This window comes from Citrus sinensis, chromosome 9 (genome assembly GCF_022201045.2).
Source record: "Citrus sinensis cultivar Valencia sweet orange chromosome 9, DVS_A1.0, whole genome shotgun sequence".
NCBI classification, from domain to species: Eukaryota; Viridiplantae; Streptophyta; class Magnoliopsida; order Sapindales; family Rutaceae; genus Citrus; species Citrus sinensis.
The window spans coordinates 28910275-28930689 of NC_068564.1; the positions used below are offsets into that span (position 1 = coordinate 28910275).

The 20415-nt window shown below is 36.1% G+C and overlaps 4 protein-coding genes across 5 annotated transcripts; 1 reads left to right on the top strand and 3 right to left on the bottom strand.

Annotated features, from left to right (window-relative positions):
• The first annotated feature begins 1321 nt into the window (after positions 1-1321).
• On the top strand, positions 1322-5585 carry LOC102611967 (leucine-rich repeat receptor-like serine/threonine-protein kinase RGI4). The gene is made up of 2 exons (XM_006474749.4): positions 1322-4394; positions 4493-5585. Exons 1-2 carry the CDS (start codon positions 1571-1573, stop codon positions 4945-4947), a joined length of 3279 nt encoding a protein of 1092 aa, XP_006474812.1. The 5' UTR covers positions 1322-1570; the 3' UTR covers positions 4948-5585.
• A 120-nt stretch (positions 5586-5705) lies between these two features.
• On the bottom strand, positions 5706-8767 carry LOC102612264 (uncharacterized). 2 transcript variants are annotated; one of them, XM_006474750.4, is made up of 6 exons: positions 8599-8767; positions 7879-8297; positions 7432-7606; positions 7129-7221; positions 6924-7011; positions 5706-6346 (listed from the first exon to the last, which is right to left on the bottom strand). In XM_006474750.4, exons 1-6 carry the CDS (start codon positions 8670-8672, stop codon positions 6065-6067), a joined length of 1131 nt encoding a protein of 376 aa, XP_006474813.1. In that variant the 5' UTR covers positions 8673-8767; the 3' UTR covers positions 5706-6064. The 2 variants fall into 2 exon arrangements, with proteins under 2 accessions (XP_006474813.1, XP_006474814.1); XM_006474751.4 differs by having other exon boundaries at positions 6139-6284.
• Positions 8768-9156: 389 nt separating this feature from the next.
• On the bottom strand, positions 9157-10035 carry LOC107176496 (uncharacterized). The gene has a single exon (XM_015529137.1). It carries the CDS (start codon positions 10033-10035, stop codon positions 9157-9159), a length of 879 nt encoding a protein of 292 aa, XP_015384623.1.
• Positions 10036-10578: 543 nt separating this feature from the next.
• On the bottom strand, positions 10579-18435 carry LOC102611671 (kinesin-like protein KIN-14F). The gene is made up of 18 exons (XM_052433840.1): positions 18058-18435; positions 17660-17868; positions 16189-16352; positions 15914-16057; positions 15337-15693; positions 14818-14886; positions 14516-14740; positions 14271-14352; positions 14051-14146; positions 13785-13964; positions 13541-13647; positions 13194-13374; positions 12914-13076; positions 12473-12726; positions 12201-12364; positions 11836-12111; positions 11024-11736; positions 10579-10922 (listed from the first exon to the last, which is right to left on the bottom strand). The coding sequence occupies exons 2-18, from the start codon at positions 17811-17813 to the stop codon at positions 10763-10765; spliced, it is 3489 nt and encodes a 1162-aa protein (XP_052289800.1). The 5' UTR covers positions 17814-17868; positions 18058-18435; the 3' UTR covers positions 10579-10762.
• Positions 18436-20415: the final 1980 nt, after the last annotated feature.

Genomic DNA, 20415 nt, shown 5'->3' on the forward strand with positions numbered 1-20415 from the left:
CTTTTTTCGGTTCTTATAAATCTTTTCGTCCAACAATCAAATATGTTTTCCCCTATTGTATTAATTTCCTATATATGTGTGTGTGCGTATTATGAAGCAAGGGCCTTTGGAAAATCATGTCAAGCACCAATCGCCATTCATGCTGGCCAAATTTTGCACAAGAAGTTAATGAATGTCCGTATATTCAGAGAAACATAAAGGATGAAGATCAAAAGTCATCCACCTTCCTGCTACATTGAATATCAAAACTGCAGCAAATTTTACATCTAGTTCTTGCATAAATCTCGAATCATTACTATTAAGACTTTAAATATTGACTCGAAACCGCTCCCGTGACCTAATAATGATGTTAACCGCCATGGTATGAGAGATGCTGATCCACATCATCTGCAATTTTATTATGAACCATCTTTTGTTTTCTGCAGGCCATTTAGCTTTAATGGGTTGATAAAATTAATTAAGAACCCTAAGTTGGTGTAATGCTGTTCCTTCCTCTCAAGGCAAATGTTCATTTTATATGTATTCTTTTGATCCTTTACAGCAAAGACTCCTAGACAGCTTGACCAGATTTGCAGATTATGGAAAACTAATTATATTTTTACTTATTCCTTACTTTCATGTGCACTTCACTACTCCATGAGATTCCACAAATTTAAAATCTTCATCAATGCATTGTCATTATTTTTATATTCAGTAAATATACCTAATCTGCTTCTATACAAGATCCCAAAAATTCACAGGAATTTGCTGTCAATAGACATTAAGAAAAAGTGTAAATTTAAGAGTTTTTTACCTTCGTTTGTGCCACAAAATAACGATGGGTTTAAGCCAAAAACTATGTGACAGAATGTACTGCATTTTGCTGTTTCATTGATTTGTGTCCACATAAATTGATGGACCACCTCGAGCTTTTGGCTTCGTACAGAAGATATGATATGAATGATCGTATTGATTTTAACTAAGCAAGAGCTAAGACATTCAAGAATAGTTGGTGTGTCTCGTTGGGTTGATCATTAAGCTATCACTTTCTGATAGATGAAATCCGTCAATCGAACGGGGCAATTTTGATAAGATATAGTGCCAGTGCTAATCTTCTTTTTAATCAGTTTCTGGGGTGTGACAAGTTGAAATTCTCTTTTGAGGGTGACCCCAAAAAATGACCAAAAAAGAGGAAACAAGAAGGTAGAGCGGGTAAAAGTTAGAAAACGGAAATTATTTTGATAGCATTAGGCACCAAGACGTTGCTTTATGATTGTTACTCCTAGTAAAAACTACTAGAGGGTATGTTTCAGAAAGCAAAAGCTAAAAAACTCTGCTTAGTATTGACAGCATAACTTCATAAAAAGTCCACTTACGTAAATAAAACCAAAAAACCCCATCTGCGTCACCTTCTTTGAATTAACAACTACACCAGTTAATTACAATAATACTATGAAGAAAATAAAATAAATAAATAAATAAAAAAGAAGGTGCTCTTGGATCCAGATCTTCTGCTTTTCTTCTATAAACAAAACATGGGGTTCTACCCTCAACAATCCCAAAACAGATCACCTGTTCTCATCTCTAAGCAATGCCTGCAGCTCTAAGGCATCTCCTGTTTTCTCAAAACATTTTCTCATTCACCTTGTTACTTATTTCAATAAATTTTCTTTTCTTTTCTACTTGTGATGCTCTTGATGAACAAGGCCAGGCTCTGTTAACATGGAAGAACAGTTTAAACAGCTCAACAGATGCATTAAGCTCATGGAATCCTGCAGAAACAAGTCCATGCAAATGGTTTGGGATTCATTGCAGCTCAAATGGAGAAGTGGTGGAGATAAGCTTGAAAGCAGTGGATTTGCAAGGCTCATTGCCTTCAATATTTCAGCCTCTCAAGTCCTTAAAGAGGCTTATCATCTCATCATGCAACCTCACTGGCACAATCCCAAAAGAATTTGGAGACTATCGCGAGCTTACTTTCATTGATCTTAGTGGCAACTCTCTCTGGGGTGAAATTCCTACAGAAGTATGCAGGCTAAGGAAGCTAGAAAGTTTGTATCTGAACACAAACCTTCTTGAAGGTGAAATTCCTTCTGACATTGGAAACTTGTCAAGTCTTGCATATTTGACACTCTACGACAATCAACTCAGTGGAAAAATTCCAAAGAGTATTGGAGCATTGAGTAAGCTACAAGTCTTTCGAGCTGGTGGGAATCAAAATCTGAAGGGGGAGCTGCCTTGGGAGATAGGCAACTGCAGCAACTTGGTCATGTTAGGCCTTGCCGAAACCAGCATTTCTGGAAATGTTCCTTCATCAATTGGAATGCTGGAAAGGATTCAAACCATTGCCATTTACACATCTCTGCTGTCAGGTCCTATACCAGAGGAGATTGGAAACTGCAGTGAGTTGCTGAATCTTTACTTGTATCAGAATTCAATCTCAGGTCCAATCCCAGGGAGAATTGGTGCTCTCAGCAAGCTTAAAAGCTTACTCTTGTGGCAGAACAGCTTGGTTGGTGCAATTCCAGATGAGCTTGGAAGCTGCACAGAGCTGACAGTTGTGGATTTCTCAGATAATCTTCTAACTGGCAGCATACCGAGAAGTTTTGGAAACCTCTTAAAGCTTCAAGAGCTTCAGCTTAGTGTCAATCAGCTGTCAGGTACCATACCAATTGAAATTGCAACCTGCACAGCATTGACTCATTTGGAAATTGACAACAATGCAATATCTGGTGAGATTCCTGCTGATATTGGCAATATAAATGGTTTGACTCTATTCTTTGCCTGGAAAAATAAGCTAACAGGCAATATTCCAGAGAGTCTTTCTCAATGTCAAGAGCTTCAGGCTCTTGATTTTTCTTACAATAACCTCTCCGGTCCAATACCAAAAGAGATTTTTGGCCTGAGAAATCTCACTAAGTTGCTTCTACTTTCCAATGATTTATCTGGTTTTATACCACCAGATATAGGAAACTGCACCACTTTACGCCGGTTAAGATTGAATGACAATAGGCTCTCTGGTACTATTCCATCGGAGATGGGAAACTTGAAGAACTTGAATTTTGTTGACATGAGTGAAAATCATCTTGTTGGAGGAATTCCTCCATCAGTAGTCGGATGTCAAAGCTTGGAGTTTCTTGATCTTCATTCAAATGGGCTTACTGGTTCTGTTCCTGATACTCTGCCTACAAGCTTACAGCTTGTGGACCTTTCAGACAACAGGCTCTCAGGCTCACTTTCTCACAGCATCGGATCTCTAACAGAATTAAGCAAGCTTCTTTTGTCAAAGAATCAACTTTCTGGCAGAATTCCAGCAGAGATATTGTCTTGCAGGAAGCTGATATTGTTGGACATTGGAAACAATCGTTTCTCTGGTGAAATTCCAAAGGAACTGGGTCAAATTTCATCACTTGAAATCTCTCTCAATCTTAGCTCTAACCAGTTTTCAGGAGAGATCCCATCAGAATTCTCTGGCCTTACCAAGCTAGGAATACTTGATCTCTCTCACAACAAATTATCTGGGGACTTAGATGCTCTTGCAAGCTTGCAAAACCTTGTCTCCCTCAATGTCTCCTTCAATGATTTCTCTGGTGAATTGCCTAACACTCCATTTTTCCGAAAGCTCCCACTTAGTGACCTTGCTTCAAACCGAGGCCTCTATATCTCTGGTGGAGTTGTTTCTCCAACAGACAACTTACCCACAGGCCAGGCAAGGTCAGCAATGAAGCTAGTGATGTCGATCCTCGTTAGTGCCAGTGCAGTGCTTGTGCTGCTAGCAATCTATGTGTTAGTTCGTACTAGAATGGCTAACAATAGCTTCACGGCAGATGACACTTGGGAGATGACTTTGTATCAGAAGCTAGATTTTTCCATTGATGACGTTGTCAGGAATCTAACGTCAGCTAATGTGATTGGCACTGGAAGCTCCGGAGTTGTGTATAGAGTGACAATCCCAAATGGAGAAACACTAGCAGTGAAGAAGATGTGGTCATCAGATGAGTCTGGTGCATTCAGCTCTGAAATTCAGACGCTAGGTTCAATCAGACACAAGAACATTGTGAGGCTTTTAGGTTGGGGTTCTAACAAGAACCTGAAGCTTCTCTTCTATGATTACCTCCCCAATGGAAGCTTGAGCTCACTGCTGCATGGAGCAGGCAAAGGAGGAGCAGATTGGGAGGCTAGATATGAAGTTGTATTGGGGGTAGCTCATGCGCTTGCGTACTTGCATCATGATTGCATGCCTCCAATTTTGCATGGAGATGTCAAAGCAATGAATGTTTTGTTAGGCCCTGGATATCAAGCCTATCTTGCAGACTTTGGATTAGCTAGAATAGTCAGTGGCAGCGGAGACGATAATTGCTCCAAAACAAATCAAAGGCCTCAATTAGCTGGTTCTTATGGTTACATGGCTCCAGGTATTCATTTGTTTTTCTACCATTTTTTTAATATTTAGATTCTTAATCAGCTTAATAATGTATGATTAATCAGTTTTATTTATCTGGGTTGTTCACAGAACATGCATCAATGCAGCGGATCACTGAGAAAAGTGATGTGTACAGTTTTGGTGTGGTTCTTTTAGAGGTTTTAACAGGAAGGCATCCGTTGGACCCAACATTGCCAGGTGGTGCACCTTTGGTTCAATGGGTTAGGGACCATTTAGCCAGCAAAAGAGACCCCTCTGATGTTCTTGATGCTAAACTTAGAGGCAGAGCAGACCCAATAATGCATGAGATGCTACAAACACTGGCTGTATCATTTCTCTGCATCAGCACAAAAGCTGATGATAGGCCAATGATGAAAGATGTTGTTGCAATGCTCAAGGAAATCAAACATGTTGATTCCACAAGGCCAGAACCTGACATATCAAAACCTCATTTATCAGCTCCTCGCTCATCGCCTCCAGCTAAGATTGTAGTTTCACATGGGTCATCTAACTGTTCTTTTGCCTTCTCTGATGAGTCAGTATAATCCCCAATACTAGAGGAAGCATCAGTATAATTTCAGCTAATATAATACATTCACCAATTGTATTATTGTAACAAAAATAAGCACTTAATGTGAGCTTGAAGGGATGGAAAGCACTTTTATTAGAAGTGATTATCTTGGAAGTAGATATGAGAGATGTTTTGGAGGTTGAGAGAGTGACTGCAGGAAAAAGCAAGGAGCTGTAACAATGATTGGTATTTTTGTATTTATGCAAGTAGAATTTAGTGCAAAAGCTATGGGATTCTCTCTCTTTCTTTCCTGAACAATGCAGTCTAAGCACCGGCTCTCACATGGTCCCCAGGCTCATCAAATCACATGTCCATGTGCTGTCTGAGAGAGACTTTCCACAACAATGTAAAGACACTCGCCAATTAAAATATATTAACTTTGTTATTGAAGTCAGTATGTCCTAATCAGGAGCACGTGTAAGTGTAACAAGATCATCAGTCATCACACTTCATCTATAAATTAAGTCATTTCATTAACAAGATCGCTTCACATGCAAAGGAATTAAGGTCCCATTTTGAGTATTACTGCAAATCTACTGTTATGATTTAACTTATAGTGTGCAAGAACTGTAAATGAAGCAATAGTAATGTTTTAAAATTCTACTGTCCTTGTCTAGAGAGGCTCACGTTCTACCGTAATCTTGATAGCAGCACTTCAATGACGAGCTTTATATGCTTTAAATTTGCACATTTTTTTTCCCCAAACTGTACACATCAAGAAGAAGACAAATGTTGTGCCAACAGAAACCCGAGGATTTCATTGAACTATTTATTTGCAGTATATGAATTGATGGGATCTCTCTTACATTCTAACAAAAAGGTGATCTTATCAACAGAATCAAACTTCAAACCAAAGCCACTTGTTTCTTTTTCATGGAGCTAGGTTGTCAAAAAACACATATATACAGGATGGCACTAGGGTAGGCTGACAAAAAATAAGTTTGGGACAGTTGCGTGCTACAGTGGCCATCTTTTTGGCCGCCATTGTTCCAATGAAAGGCATACCCTGTCCTTTTCAAACAACTTTAAGTGAACTGGCTATGGACCATCATTCCAGTCTAACATGGCATAAGGAGAACTTATTGTTGAGCTTAGGAAGGATACTGGGATTCTAGCTTCTTCAATATGAAACTTGTGACACACCAATTGAAACCACGGTACTGAAGCCAATGGATAATCCTTGATTTACGTGTCTCCTTGGGTGCACCTTGACTTCGGAGCCATTGCTTTGAGGCCTGAACAAATAGACGATCAATTGAATGCTTTGACATGCCAAGTTTTGATTCTTGGTCTTCATCAGATTCACCATCCCTGAAAACCAGGTTCACAGCCTTTTTTGCATCAGTTTGACTTATTCCCTTCTTGAACAATGCCTAATAATTTGGAAAAAAAAAAAAAAAAAGGAACTCAACGAATTAGTAGCTTCACTCATAAAGAATAAAAACTCAGAAGAAAAAACCAATACTTTTGCCCCATTACATGTCTTTCCATATAACCAGTAAATTCACTCACTGAATATGATACATGCAAAGCATCGGTTAACTACCACAATATTTTGTAATACCTAAAGTGAGCTGGAAAATATTTTCCCATGTCTCCTGATAGTTGTGATGAGCTTGTGCAGCATATGATTATGGTAATATTTAATATTTCATCTAATTCAAGTCCGTGACAATCTCTCATGACTGCAAATTTTCAAAAGGAATTTCAGTGTTGTATGGTCTTTCCTCTCTGAAAAATCTTGCAGAGTCATACTGTGTAAACATTTATATCAGAAATTTAAAATTATTTAATACTAGGACTAGCTTCGTATGTAAACATAACCATCTAGATTTGTTTTCCCTTAAAAGAATGTCTAAAATCTGCAAAGAAATGGCAAAACAATGAAATGAAGGATTATGTAGTAAATCATTTGACCGTAAAGAAAAATACTAAAAGGCAGATGCTTACTTGCTTGATTCGTCTAGGTCCCCAACTTGCAGAAGACCACCTAGATCGAGAATATGATTCCGCGTACAAGCTATCATTGATCAACCCTCTAGCATAACCGAGAGATCAAAGAGTTTAAGAAACTAGCCAAGTATAGTAATGGTGTTCCCAAGAAGTAGCACACAACACATTCTGAAGGACAATATCCTAACTAGGTAGTATTTACCTGCTTTGGAAATCAGTTATCACAGCCTCAATTACATGAGAAGGAAATTTCTTTCCATTCAGCTTCTTTCTCATCTCGACTGCTGTAAATGCTCTAAATAAAGAAAACAAGCTTAAGAATTTCAAAGCACTGGAAATGATATGAACCTGATAACAACAGCAGATGTATTTCCAACACGCTAGAAATAGTACCCACAATGCAGTAAACTACTTTTCCTAGAAGAACTAAAAATTTCAACAACAAGAAACATATTGAAAAATTTTCAAATCTTGAGAAGCTTTAAGACCAAAACTATATTCTAACCTTGTCGCAAGTAATTTGACTGCCAAATTCTCAGCATCCTGTCTTGCTTTAGCTGCTTGCAAATAAAAATCTTTTTGTTGAAGGATTTTCATCTCCTCAGCAACCTCCTGGGGTTCTTCAAATACCTCAGATTCTTCGAAAAGTCCATGCTCACAACTAATTTCTTCTCCAAACTCTGAAAAAAGACTAAATATATAAAGCATATGCTTAATTTTAATACAAGAAGAAAAAAAGAAATAGTAAATAAATAAAGCTAAGACAGGTAATAACAATACTATATAGCCAACATTTCTGTGAAATAAACTTTCAACAGAGTTAACATAAATCAATATTTTGAATACATGCACATAAAGAAGTTAATTTTAGTAGATAGTCCACCTTTTGCATGCTAAAGAGAAAATTCCAAATTTGTTTCAATACAAAAGCAAGCTAAAGAGAAAATTATACCTTGTTTAGCAGCATCCAACAATATGTTGTTTTTGGTCATTCGATTATGATTTTGGAACTTCTTATGTGAAGCAAAACTTGTCTTCACATCTCTCCCACTATTTGAAACCTCAGTTCTCAACTCACTTGCATCTGACTGTTTTTGCAGTTCATTTCTCTGCAAACCATTTACCGGCACAGAATTTTTCGGTTCATAAATCTTTAAAGGTTTCTTTACATCTCTCCCACTATTTGAAACCTCAGTTCTTAACCCACTTGCATCTGGCTGTTTGCGCAGTTCATTTCTTTCCAAACCCTTTACCGGCACAGAATTTTCTGATTCCTTAATCTTTACAGATTTCTTAGGGACATACCTAACAGGAAAAGATGAACTGTAGTCCCTTCCTTTCACACACGAAATTGCATTGTTTTTACTTATCCTAAAATAAAAAACAAAATAAAATAAAATCAGAATTGTCATCACTACATTAAAATTGCATTATTACCAAAATCTAAATAATATGCCACACATTTTCTTTCCAACAAATAGATATTCCGTTTGGTTGCCAAGAAGATGTAGGTAAAATAAAAAGAAAAAAAGAAAAGGTGAAATTAAATGGAAAAGAAAAGGGTTTCCTACAAAAGGATCTTTCTGCGCTTCAATTTCATTTTCCTTCATATTCTAACCAACCAAACGGAGGGTAACGGTGATTGAAGCCAAAATTGAGAGAGAAATATTACCAAGGAATCAACAGCCCGCGAAATTCAAGCCGAGACGAGATTTTTAACCCGACATTTCCCGCTAGAGTTGCCATTTTAAATTAAAATTTCAATTTTTCGCAGAGGAGACCGTGTCCATAAACCCTAGATTAAATTTTAACTCAAATGGCGCGTGTTTGCAGTGTCTCTAAGGAGCGTACCAGTTGGTACTTATAGAAACTATTGTGGACCCCACTTTTGGCGCGGTTACCGAACTTTCAAAAATGTTAATGCCAATAATAATTTCCGCCCAAAAATATTTTTCTGTTTTTGTTTTTGTTAATTTGACAAGATGATTTTTTTTTTTTTAAATACACATTATTTTACCCCCTCATGGTTTAGCAAACATTTTATATTCAAGATTCAAGAATCAAACACCCATGTAGTTCTTTATTTTGATATTAGGGATGAGAAAATAACGTTTTTAGTGAATATTTACAGGCAACTTAAAAGATACATACCATAAGCAATATCAAATTGCTTCATACCTATTCACTCAACTCGAATGCTACAAGACCTGCTGATAATCTTATCTTTACCTTATCCCATTTTCAGAGCATACAGAACATGGCAAAACCCTTGGATTGAATCATCACTTTCTTTATTGGCACTAGATGCGCATTCAATTGTGTTTGGGTTAAAAATGAATAATCCATAGCTTGAGCTAGATTCATTAAATAACCAGTCGTGCACGTCCCAAAAAATTTGTATCGATGTGTCATTCATTGAGATGGTCTCATTTCCTCTAAATCTCCAATTCAAGTTCAGAATGCGAATTGTCCAGATCCCATCTATACTTATCCACATTTCAGGATCTCCCGGACCAAATAAAGAATTTTCGATGACGATGTCGTGCTCTTCTTTCCCATCACCCAAAAGGGCTCTAGTGCAAAACAACTTTTTCCCGTACACATTCTGTTTCTTGCACAATAAGGTAGCCTCTGGGAAGGTTGGTCTTTTCTTGGTTCTCTTGTACGCGTCATTCAGTGAATCTCCTAGCAATAACACAATCTCATCTTCATACACAATGGCAACATAATAATCTGAACTTGGAGCTGGGTTGCTGGAGAATTTGGCCTGTCGAAAATCCCAATAAACAAAAGCCCTTTTACCATCAATTTCAAAGTTTTTGAGTCCCTTCTTGTTCCAAAACTGAGAAGCTTTTAAATCAGTCTTGAAGGTGTACGGATGTTGATCATCGTAAGGGTTCTCCACGTTGAAGCAAAGGTAATGGTTAACGAGGTTCTTACTCCATGTAACTGTTATCTTCCGAAAAAAATCTGCAATTTTGGCTTGGTAGATGAGGATTAGCCAGCTCTGTGAAGCTTTATTTGCCACCCGATCCTCCCTTTTTGTTGATGATGGTGGCGGCTTTGCTGGAATGAAAGGTGATCCGGTTTCATAAAAATGTTCAGGCATTGGATTCTCGAGGCTGATTCAAGTCGTAAAATATGCATGTCACGAGGGAATCTGAATCTCAGCCTTGGATTTGAAGCCCTCAAAAAATGAGAAGACGGGAAATAGGACAATGGTGGGAGGTTTTGGGGAAGTTTCCGTAGAGATTACTTTGGAGGAAATATGCATATAAGCAGAGGCCATTAATGTCAGGTCCTAGATAGAAGCTTTTTTGTTTTCTGTTACTAAAACTTGATTGATTCTTTCACTTAATTTAAGTTAAGAGTCTTCCAGATTGGAGGTAAATATGGCTAATTCTTGAACCACCCGAGTAATATTGAAACTATCTTTAGTAAGCATGAAACCTTCTTTGAAAAATTCAAGTAAAAAACTAAGTTAAGGTTGTATTACAACTAATAAGATCAGGAACTAAGCCCAGTTATTTTCAGTTTTCCCCTTCTATCTGCTGACAATCATCATGCCCAATATAATCGTAATACTTAAAATTGTGCTGTTAATTTTTTTTTTTTTGGAAGTGAAAAGTTCAGCCAGACTGCCCTTGAGATGTACTCTTCGTAATTATAGATTCTTTTGATTGATAAAATGCTCTTAGGTACCACAACAATTCACTCTCAATAACTTATAGTATACAACTCAAGACACCAACGTGAACATCCAATGTACAAAAACGTAAAATATTAGTGGCAACAGATAAAATTTCGATATTTTTTTATACTGTATATCCTTAAGGTCAAATCAAAAACTTTCCACGAGGTGAAGACCGACTCCTCTTAAATTCGGGCATTGATGTATTTTTGCCTCCTTCCTGTGCTTGGTGAGTTGCAGCATTTCGCAGCTTGTTTTCAAGTTTCTCAGCCAAAAAGGGTTCCACTGGCTGCACCAATCCCCTGCTGCACACATTGCACAATGTAACTTAACAGCAAACATATGAAGATACCAACAGTAACTGTTAACAAGAACTAATCAAATGAGGATAAAAAGCTTTGAAAACCTTGGTTCTAGATTTTGGGAGTTCCTTGAGAAGTTCTGTTGAACCTTCTTCATCTTTAATTCACTGTGCACTGGTGAACCAAGAAACGAATGCTCATTTTCTGGTTCGGAGAAATCACTTTTTCTAGCCTCATCCATCTTTTCACCGGTATCCATATCAGAAAGCAATGTTATTCCCATATCAGATTTCTGGAATCTAGCTGGAAGTTGATGCTTGGCCTTGGCCTTGCTCTCTGGCTTGCTTTTTCTAATGCCACCTTGTCTTATATTAAGAGCTTGCCGAATTTGGTCATCTTCATGCTCTGGGTATTTACTCCTGTGGCTGACCTTTTGGAGGCTGGACAATGCATCTAAAACATTATCCTGCTGCTTTGCCGGTTCTTGTGAACCTATATACACTCTTGAATTATTGATTTCTATTGAAGATGTGATCACTGGCGTTGCGGAGATGGATTTATTGACTGGTACTCTAGCTGGAAATGGTACTCGTGAAATTGGTTGGTTCTCAGTTGTGTCAGCCTTGACCCTGCTTCTCAGGAGGGTTCCTCTATCAGTGGATATTGATCTCCTAACAGAAGGGGATGATGTTCTTGGCTTTGATGACCCCCCCAATCTGTCTTCAGCCACTAAAGGAATCTTTGGCAATGGGTCCTTGTCCGTCAATGCAGAAGGAAACCTTGACCTCCTTTGCTTACCTGAAGAAGTGCTTCTAGGCTGAAAATCATACATGACAGCAAGACGGAGATGAGGCGTCCACAATACAATGTTTTTTAAAAAATATGGATATATATTTTACATTGTGATTTCTTTTACCTCAAGGCTTCTACTGTCGTCATTTGGCTGATTTATCCCAGGCTTCAAGCTAGCACTAATTCCATATCGTGGCACATGAAAAGGTGAAACTGCTCTTGGTTTTTGAGATTCTGAAGTATGAAAAGGTGAAACTGCTCTTGGTTTTTGAGATTCTGAAGTATGAAAAGGTGAAACTGCTCTTGGTTTTTGAGATTCTGAAGTATTTCTTGTTACCCCACGTCTCAGTTGTTCCAATTCTGCTTCCTTTTTCTCCAATGTTTGTTTAAGATTCGATATCTGAATACATTGTAAATTGTTGTCGAGTTTCAAATATAGTGAGAAACACTCATGCAAAAAATTGTATTTGAGGGTGATGAAAAACAAACCTCTTCTCTGAGTTCTCGGATTTCACCACTTTCTTTGTTAGAGCGGGCAGCCCCTAGTTCTATGGAGGAAACTCTCTCAGCAAACTTGAGTGTGCTAATGGTCTCTCCAATAGCATTATGTTCAGGATTTATGTGTACAAACATTAATGTTTTAGCATGCCCACCTGTTCATTAAATCAAAAACAATAAAAGCAATCAGAGACTAAAGAGATTAGAGAGGAAAAAGTCTACTACCGTTTGTCAAATGAGTGGCAAAATAAGTCTATGCATACCTAAAGAATCCTGTAATACTTGAGTAAGTTTGCTGTTTCTGTAAGGAATATGTGCACTCTTTTGGGCAAGAGCAGAAATGACATCTCCAAGGGCTGAAAGTGATCTATTAATATGTTGAGCTTCTTTTAATCTTTCACCTACAGCTTCTGATTTATCAACTCTCTCACTTCCAGCCAAATCCACCAGATGAAGGCAACCTTTAAGAATGGATCCAGTTACCAACTCTCTTCCCAGGACATGAACTGTCAAAACACTGCAGAAGGAAGGTTGCATTCACAAAAACATAACTAAATTAGCTAAATTGATAAAAAAGGTTCAACTATTGTGACAGTGTAATACGGAACCAACAAATGTAACATTAAAACTTGCAGTAGTATTATTAGAAGCCTTTGGTTTATGTTACAGTTGCAAAATAAATGCTACAAAAAGAAAATCTTTACCTGTGAGAACGGCTACTTCGTTCATTTAGAGCAGTAGCACCAACAGCACGATTCTTTTGACCAATTCTCATCAACTCAATAACATCTTCAGTACTTGTAACTGGAATCAAACTTGCATCTGGTACATTAAGGCCATTTGCTTGAGCAGTGTTACGTATATCTAATGTAATGATTGTTAAGGTAAATCAACTACTTTTGCAGCTTTTCAACTCAAATTGCAAACAAACATAAAGTTTTAAAGTCATCAAATGTGTTGTAGAAAGTAAATTTCAAAAAGGATATCTTCTATTAGAGCCATCACTGACTAACAAGTCTCTCACTTGTTCATTGTAAATTTCAATCATCTGAACTCCAACCTCATACTTTATCATATCACCCCTTGTATTTGATATTTGAAATAAGTCACGTAGAGCTCGATAGTTTACACCCCATGTTTCCTCAGCTGTAAGGTCAGGGCCACTCTGTAAAAGAAAATATGTTATTTGTAAATTGAGGTTGAAGAAAATATTGCTGCTCTTTTATTTTCAGAATGTTAGTGCAGCATTAAGTTATTTGCTATGAATCAAGTTTTGACTTAACACACAGCAGTACTTTTACATTAAGGAATTCAAACAAGCATGGTTTTACCATTGTGTATGTCTTCCCTGATCCAGTTTGTCCATAAGCAAATATGCAGACATTAAAACCATCTAGAACGGACCTGACCAATGGTTGCGTATCTACATATATTTGCTCTGTGCATAAAAAATAATAAAATAAAATAAAAATCATGAGTAGGGTGGCGTATGGTCACTAAACCATTTTAGGATTTTAGATTATTAACAGACTTTGAAAATAATTGAAAAGCCTAATCTCAAGAAAGAGAAGATACCCTGTGACACATTTGGTGCAAACACCTTATTGAATAAAAACATCTTTCGTGCATCTTTGCCTTGTTTGAAAGGATTAGTAACCATAATATTTCCATTTTCACCAATATAATCAACAGTGGATTGTCCATTTGATTGCCCTGGTAAAAAGGGTCTTACTCTACAATATACCCTTATTGTTCCTGCATTGAATTCAAAAGATAAGCACCTTGCATCATAAGATTTTTTGTTTTCTCAACTCAAAAGATGCAAGATAATGGAGAAAAACCTTTAAGATCTTGGACTTGATTGTAAAGTACACGGTTTTCCTCTAAAACCTTTTGGTAAGAAGAAGAGGCGACTTCAAGATTCTTGATATAATGCTCTGCAATAAGTAAAAATACAGCTTCAATGGAAATGCTAATAATGGAAATTTTCAAGTCAACATATAATAACCAAAAAATGATGTCAAAAGGATTTTCTTTCTTTTCTTTTTTCCAGATCCTCACCAAGTCTATAAAGTTCTTCCTCCCAATTTGATTGAATTTCTTTGACTTCTCCTTTTGTCTCCAGATATTGCAATTTTAACTCCTAAAATCAGCAGGAAATTAACATAAAGTAACGACCACCAAGATACGCATAGTGATTCGATCTTTTGATCACCCATTTTTGGAAAACCATTTTTTGTATAAAACAGAAGATGCATCTAAGTTGATTTCAAATGCGTAATAATTTCAGTGCATTATGATCAAACCTGAAGTTGTTTCTGATGCCGATCTGTTAGTTCTGCATGATCACAAGAACGACTGATGGAATGCTGAATGACTTCACGTTTCTCACCACAGATGCAGAATTTGGAGTGATCACCAGATACCAAACTAGTTTTTCGTCCAAGGTATTGTGAAATGGCTTCCATGAATTCAGCTTTTGACAGAGAACCAACTTCTCCTTTCAATATTTTCTTCAGAAATAGTCCAAGCTGTAGAAAATGTTTAGTACTCATTGAAATGTCAATGAAAGCACAACATACGTTGTGATAGTTCAAATTTTAAGTACCTGAGTGCCTTGAGAGACTAGTACTGCTGAGAAATCCTTAACGACCTTACCGAGCAAAGTGTCAATTATCTACAACATTTCATACAAAAGAGTTGAAAATTTAACCAAAAGAAAGAAAGAGAAATGAGCATATGCAATAAGATAGCTTTTTTTTTCTTTTTTTTTTCGGCTATGAATGCAGAGAAATTTCATTATTAAAAAAATAAACAAATAACAGATTCCGAAGCACGGTATTTTGTATTTTGATCTTTACATACTTCCAGGGGCCATACCACAAATTCCATGATAATTTAAGTCGAAAGAACATCAGAGAATCATCTTGACTTGAAGACAGTAGTATGCCAGCATGATTAGATAAGAATTTGAGATTAATTAATAATAATGTAGTATTTAGTTCAGATCTTTTTGAATTTTCGTAATTGCCCATTCAAAGTGCTGTTAAATATACTTTTATCTTCAAATGAACTTTTGATATTTGTAAGAGTATTTGCACAACAAATTGGAAAGGATCTTACCTACCATTGCATTCAAAGGAAACTCTTCAATCCCATTACTCTCTCTAAGGTAAGCCTGAAGAAGTCGAAGCCCAAAACGATCAAAAAGGAATGCCAGAGCATTTGCAGTTTTGGATTCTTCAAGTGAGACCTCATTGGAGAGATGGAGAAATTCCAATAGCTGTTCATATTGTGATGATTCAGATTCATCAAAGGACTCATCTGTACTTTCACTACCAACCAAGGATGGTGACCTGTTCGGGAAGGATGTGATCTTTACAGTCCCTCCATACCTCCAAACACCAATTCCTCCAGCTTGCTTCCACTCATAATAACCTTTCAGGCAGAGAATGCAGTCTACAACTTTACTTGAGGAGCCTCCCTGTATCACATAAAGTTTCTCAAGCTCAGTTTTAAGGAAATAACATGCTAAACACATAAAACTACTATAAGAAAATAGGCAGAAAAAAATTTGGCATGGTCTTGCACTTGAGATAATGTTAAATGAAATAACATTTGATTGCCTCAGATGACAACTGATTTTAAATGCATCATCCTGCATGTTGATTTACATACCAAACAGTTTAAGAAAGAGTTAAAACCTTTTCCAAATCAGATGCTTCAAAAGTCAGAAGCTGCATATCTTTAACAGCCACAAGAAAGTTCCTCATGTTTTCGAAATACTGAATTGCAGACTGTGCTGCTCCCTCCGTTGCCTGTACTGCAATAATTGGATTTTCCACCACCTATTTACATTTCAAACACAGAGTTGAAACTAAGAAAAGAATTGAGTGGTTACAAGAACAATGAATGTATATGATTACGTAAATTTTCTTGTCAAAGGAAACAATTACATAATCTGCTATATCATTAGTACCTTAAGAACAGCTCCAGGATTGACTTTGTTAAGCACATTGCATAAAATAAGGCCATTGCGAAGGGCAAGGCGAAACTCTTCTTCAGAGGGTTCTTTAGGCAGGGTTCCTGAAGCACCTTTGTCCATCTGCCTTAGCCATTCTGCTGCCTGGTACCTCCTTGCAGCTGATATAAATAAGAAATTAATATAGTTATAACTTAAAGATTTAGAAATTGTTCTTCATTCACTAACATATTCTCATTTTCTGTGCTTTTTCTTTGAGAATTATACAGAAGTTATCACATTCTTTTGTTATATATATATATATATATATAATCAATAGACATCATAATTGATAATCCTTATGAACTATGCTAAACTAAGTATAAAAATTATGTTAAACATATTAAGGGACAATCTTTTTCGTATAGAGCCTTAGAAAGGATAGGCATCTAACTAAAACTGATGGCGTATAGTGTATTAACAATGTTGGTCCTTTCATTTTGTAAATTTTACTACATACATGTCAGATAGAATTTTAAGGTTGATCCCTTGCTATTTGTGAGTACCCAGTACTAGATTTTGAGCTATAAAAGCAGAGAAGTGTGCACTAATGGTGAGCGGTGTGCAGTTTATAAACTACAACTGCTTGCATTTATGTGGCCCTGAGCATCATAATTGGGGCCATTTTTACTCTTATTTACCACCACATTGACCCACACCTCACTGACAAATTCTATAAACTTTCAGGTTTGGTAGGTGAAACAAGTAACAAACAAATGAATATATAAATTTTGATTCTGGTAATTTTAGCCTGCACATTTTAATATGCCAGTACTTGAACAGTTGAATATCAAGATTTAGTCTCCAAGCTCCATCAATCCATGCTTATGATATAAACTCAAGCACCAAGTATAAACAAAAAAATAATTGACATGATTACACATCATCATCTGATCAAGACTTGCTAATATTTCTCAGATACTTTACTGTGACTTAATACCATCTTATCTTTTGCTTTTTCTTTTTCATTTACTGTCACTATAACTTTTTTATCTACCATACCTATGAGCTGAGAATTGGACCACTATCCATCATTAGTTGCAATGTTTCATTCTATACACTCCCAAAAAAGGTAGAGTGTTTGTAAAGTTAGGTGTAATAAAAACTGGGGATTCATACTAAAGTAAATAAACAAACTAACAATGGGGCTAAATTGAATTAATTTCTCCAAGATGGTCCCATGTCAGCACTATTTGTGACGGGGATACCAAACCCTTTTCATTTTTCAAACAGAGATCACCCGCATTTTGTGGAAGGAACATCATGATTCCTATTTGTTTTTTTTTTTCCTTTTCTTTTCCAAAATGAGAATAATATCATATGATCACCAAACCCACGAAAATAAAGTAAAAAAGAAAGTAAATTACACAAAAAAAGAAAAAATTATAGAGAAACAAACAGGCAAAATAGTAATAATCAGAAATGGCACCTGCTTCCTCAGCTTTTCTGTGGGCTAATTCATAGTCATTAATAATTTCTTCAGTGTATGAAGCCTCATTGTTGGAGACTACCGACTTTAGTCCTCTTAAGTTCTTGCAAGGAGAGGTGAAAACTGAACTTGAGTAATTTGTTTCTTGTGGCATCCTCCTATCTTATCTCTCTCTCTCTAAACTCATTGCCACAACAAACAAAAAAGAACTGCTCAAAAACATGAAATGATGAATTCTTTGATGATCAGTAAATGAAAAAAAAAATATTCAAGAAATGATACAATGCATGAAGATGTAAGAGCAAGAGAAACAGATGAATGAGCACACAACCCCAGAAACGAAATGACTTTGTTCAGTGATACTAATTTAAGAGCAAGCAAATAGTAACTGAAGTTACCTTGAAGGGTCTTTAAAATTGTGAAGAGTCCTCGAAAATTTAGCGAGAGAAGAGGGGGGGAAGGGGGGGGGGGGGGGAAGCTGTACTTGAGCTTGAGAAGATGGTCGGAACTCAGAGCTGTTGCAGAAATGGGAGGTGAAACAAATAAGCTTCCCGTGTGGGGTTAAAGAGAGAGCATTAATGAAATTACATGTACATGATGAGCCTCTGCTTCATTAAATGCTTCAACTTACATGTGTGTATATGTTTCTCTTTGCTGCTTACGAAAGAAACTGAAAGAGAAAGAGTCCTGGTAAGAGAAAATCAAAGGACTAATGAAATTTAAACGTTTTAGTGTCTTTGCCTTCTTCTATCTAAATAAAGAATCAAAATTACTCTACAAAAGTGACATATTCATAATGCTTTTAAATGGGTCGTAACTGCTCTTTCTTCTTCATCCTTTTTTTTTTCGGGTCATGTCTAATGTAACTTACCTCCCTCTCAATATATGTACAATAGTAATATTGTCGTATAGTTTAAACGACGAGGTATAAAATAGATAGAATCTATCTCTAAATAATGAAAAATAATAATTTTCTAATACACACAAGAGTTTTAAAGATTTTTTTTTGGTATATTAAATCTGTTGGTATTTGAAGATCACATTGGAACCCGACTAATCTAGATTCAAATCGGGTAGGACTACTAGAACGACAAAATTCTTTTAATAAATATTTAATATAATTGCATTTCCAAACTTCGAACTGTTGAACAAGAGATTTAAAGATTTCGCAACATCTGACAATTAAAATATATTTACTATTGATAAAATTGAAGTAGATCTCGTATAAGAAGAAGATATTAATTCTTAAAAAAAATTGATAATAATTTTTTTTTATAATACACATAATAGATTTAAAGTTTTTTTAAGTATATTAAACCATCTAATATGCGAATACTACAGTGGATCCTGACTAATTTAAATTCAATTCGGGTAAGACCACTAAGACGGCAAAACTCTCTTAACAAATATTTAATGTAGTTACATTCCCAAATCTCGAACCATTGAACAAAAGGTTTAAAGATTTCGCAACATCTGACAATTAAAATGATTTACTATTAATAAAATTTAAGTAGATCTCGTATAAGAAGAATATATTAATAATAATAATAATATTATTTCTAAGGCTATATTTATTGACTTAAAAGTTTTGAAAATGTGCTTCCAAATGGCATGCCACGAAGGCAAATTAGGAAATGACAACTGTGGAACGCAATGGGACCCTTAAACCGTTGGACTGCACGGCAAGATCCACCCAAAATGATGGCATAATTTGGGTGGCTTTATAAAGCTTCGGACTTTGGCATTTCTTTTGTTATGGTGTTTCCTCTCAAAGTGGATGTTATGATATTTGTCATTCTCATGCATGCACTCGCTGTCTATCCCTTTCTCTCCATTTTGTATACATATTAATTTTGTTGCTCGATGATGATGGTGAAGGATGATTATAATTCTCAATTAGGAGCTTAATGACTGTTTTGCAGTATTTTCAACCTCGTTATGTGCTCTGGAACAATCGAAATGTCCCATTAATTACCTTAGTTTTAAATTGAATTTGGTGCTAAAAAATGATACCCAAATTCTCAATTAATTAGTAAACATGTTCATGTGACATATGTGTAGAAAACAATATTCAGAGAGTAATTAAATAATCAACACTCTAATCTGAGAACTATAAAACAAGAAAGCTGCCCTTTTTTTCTGAACTAAAATCCTAGTGTTTGGTGAAGAAATAAACAATGGTTGGTGAGAAAATACTGGCTGTAGATTCTCCTCCAAAAATTAAAAGGGAAAAAAAAAAAACAAAGTTTCTTCATATTTTACATATTCGTTAGGTCTGAGAAAGTGGTGATATTCTCACTTTGACACCAATAAAGGCAAGTAAATTAAAGTTGTCTGTGTAAGCACAACGTTAGGGTTTTTGAAATAAAAAAGAGGCAAAGTTGAATTAACTTCATTGTGGGAACGTTGGATCCCCTAGATTTAAATGATTGTGGAGGGCCACTTTTTCATTGAGTCTTTCTAAAATTTGTACCCCATTTAAGGAGGGTTCCCTCAATCTGCTGCATGCAATTACTTTTCTCGCCCCCTTTTTCTTTTGCATTAGTTGATAATTGATAAAGTTGTGTGAGAGAGAGAGAGAGAGAGAGTTTGTGAATGATACTTGTTTTATAAGCGTTGTTGTGGTGTCTATAGTCAAAATTGTTACAGTTAAAAAGATGTTTGATTATCATATGGTCAAGAAACATCTGTAATTATATATCTTTTTCTTTCAAGATTTTTTTGTTCTTTTTATTTTTATAAAAATGGCTTGACCT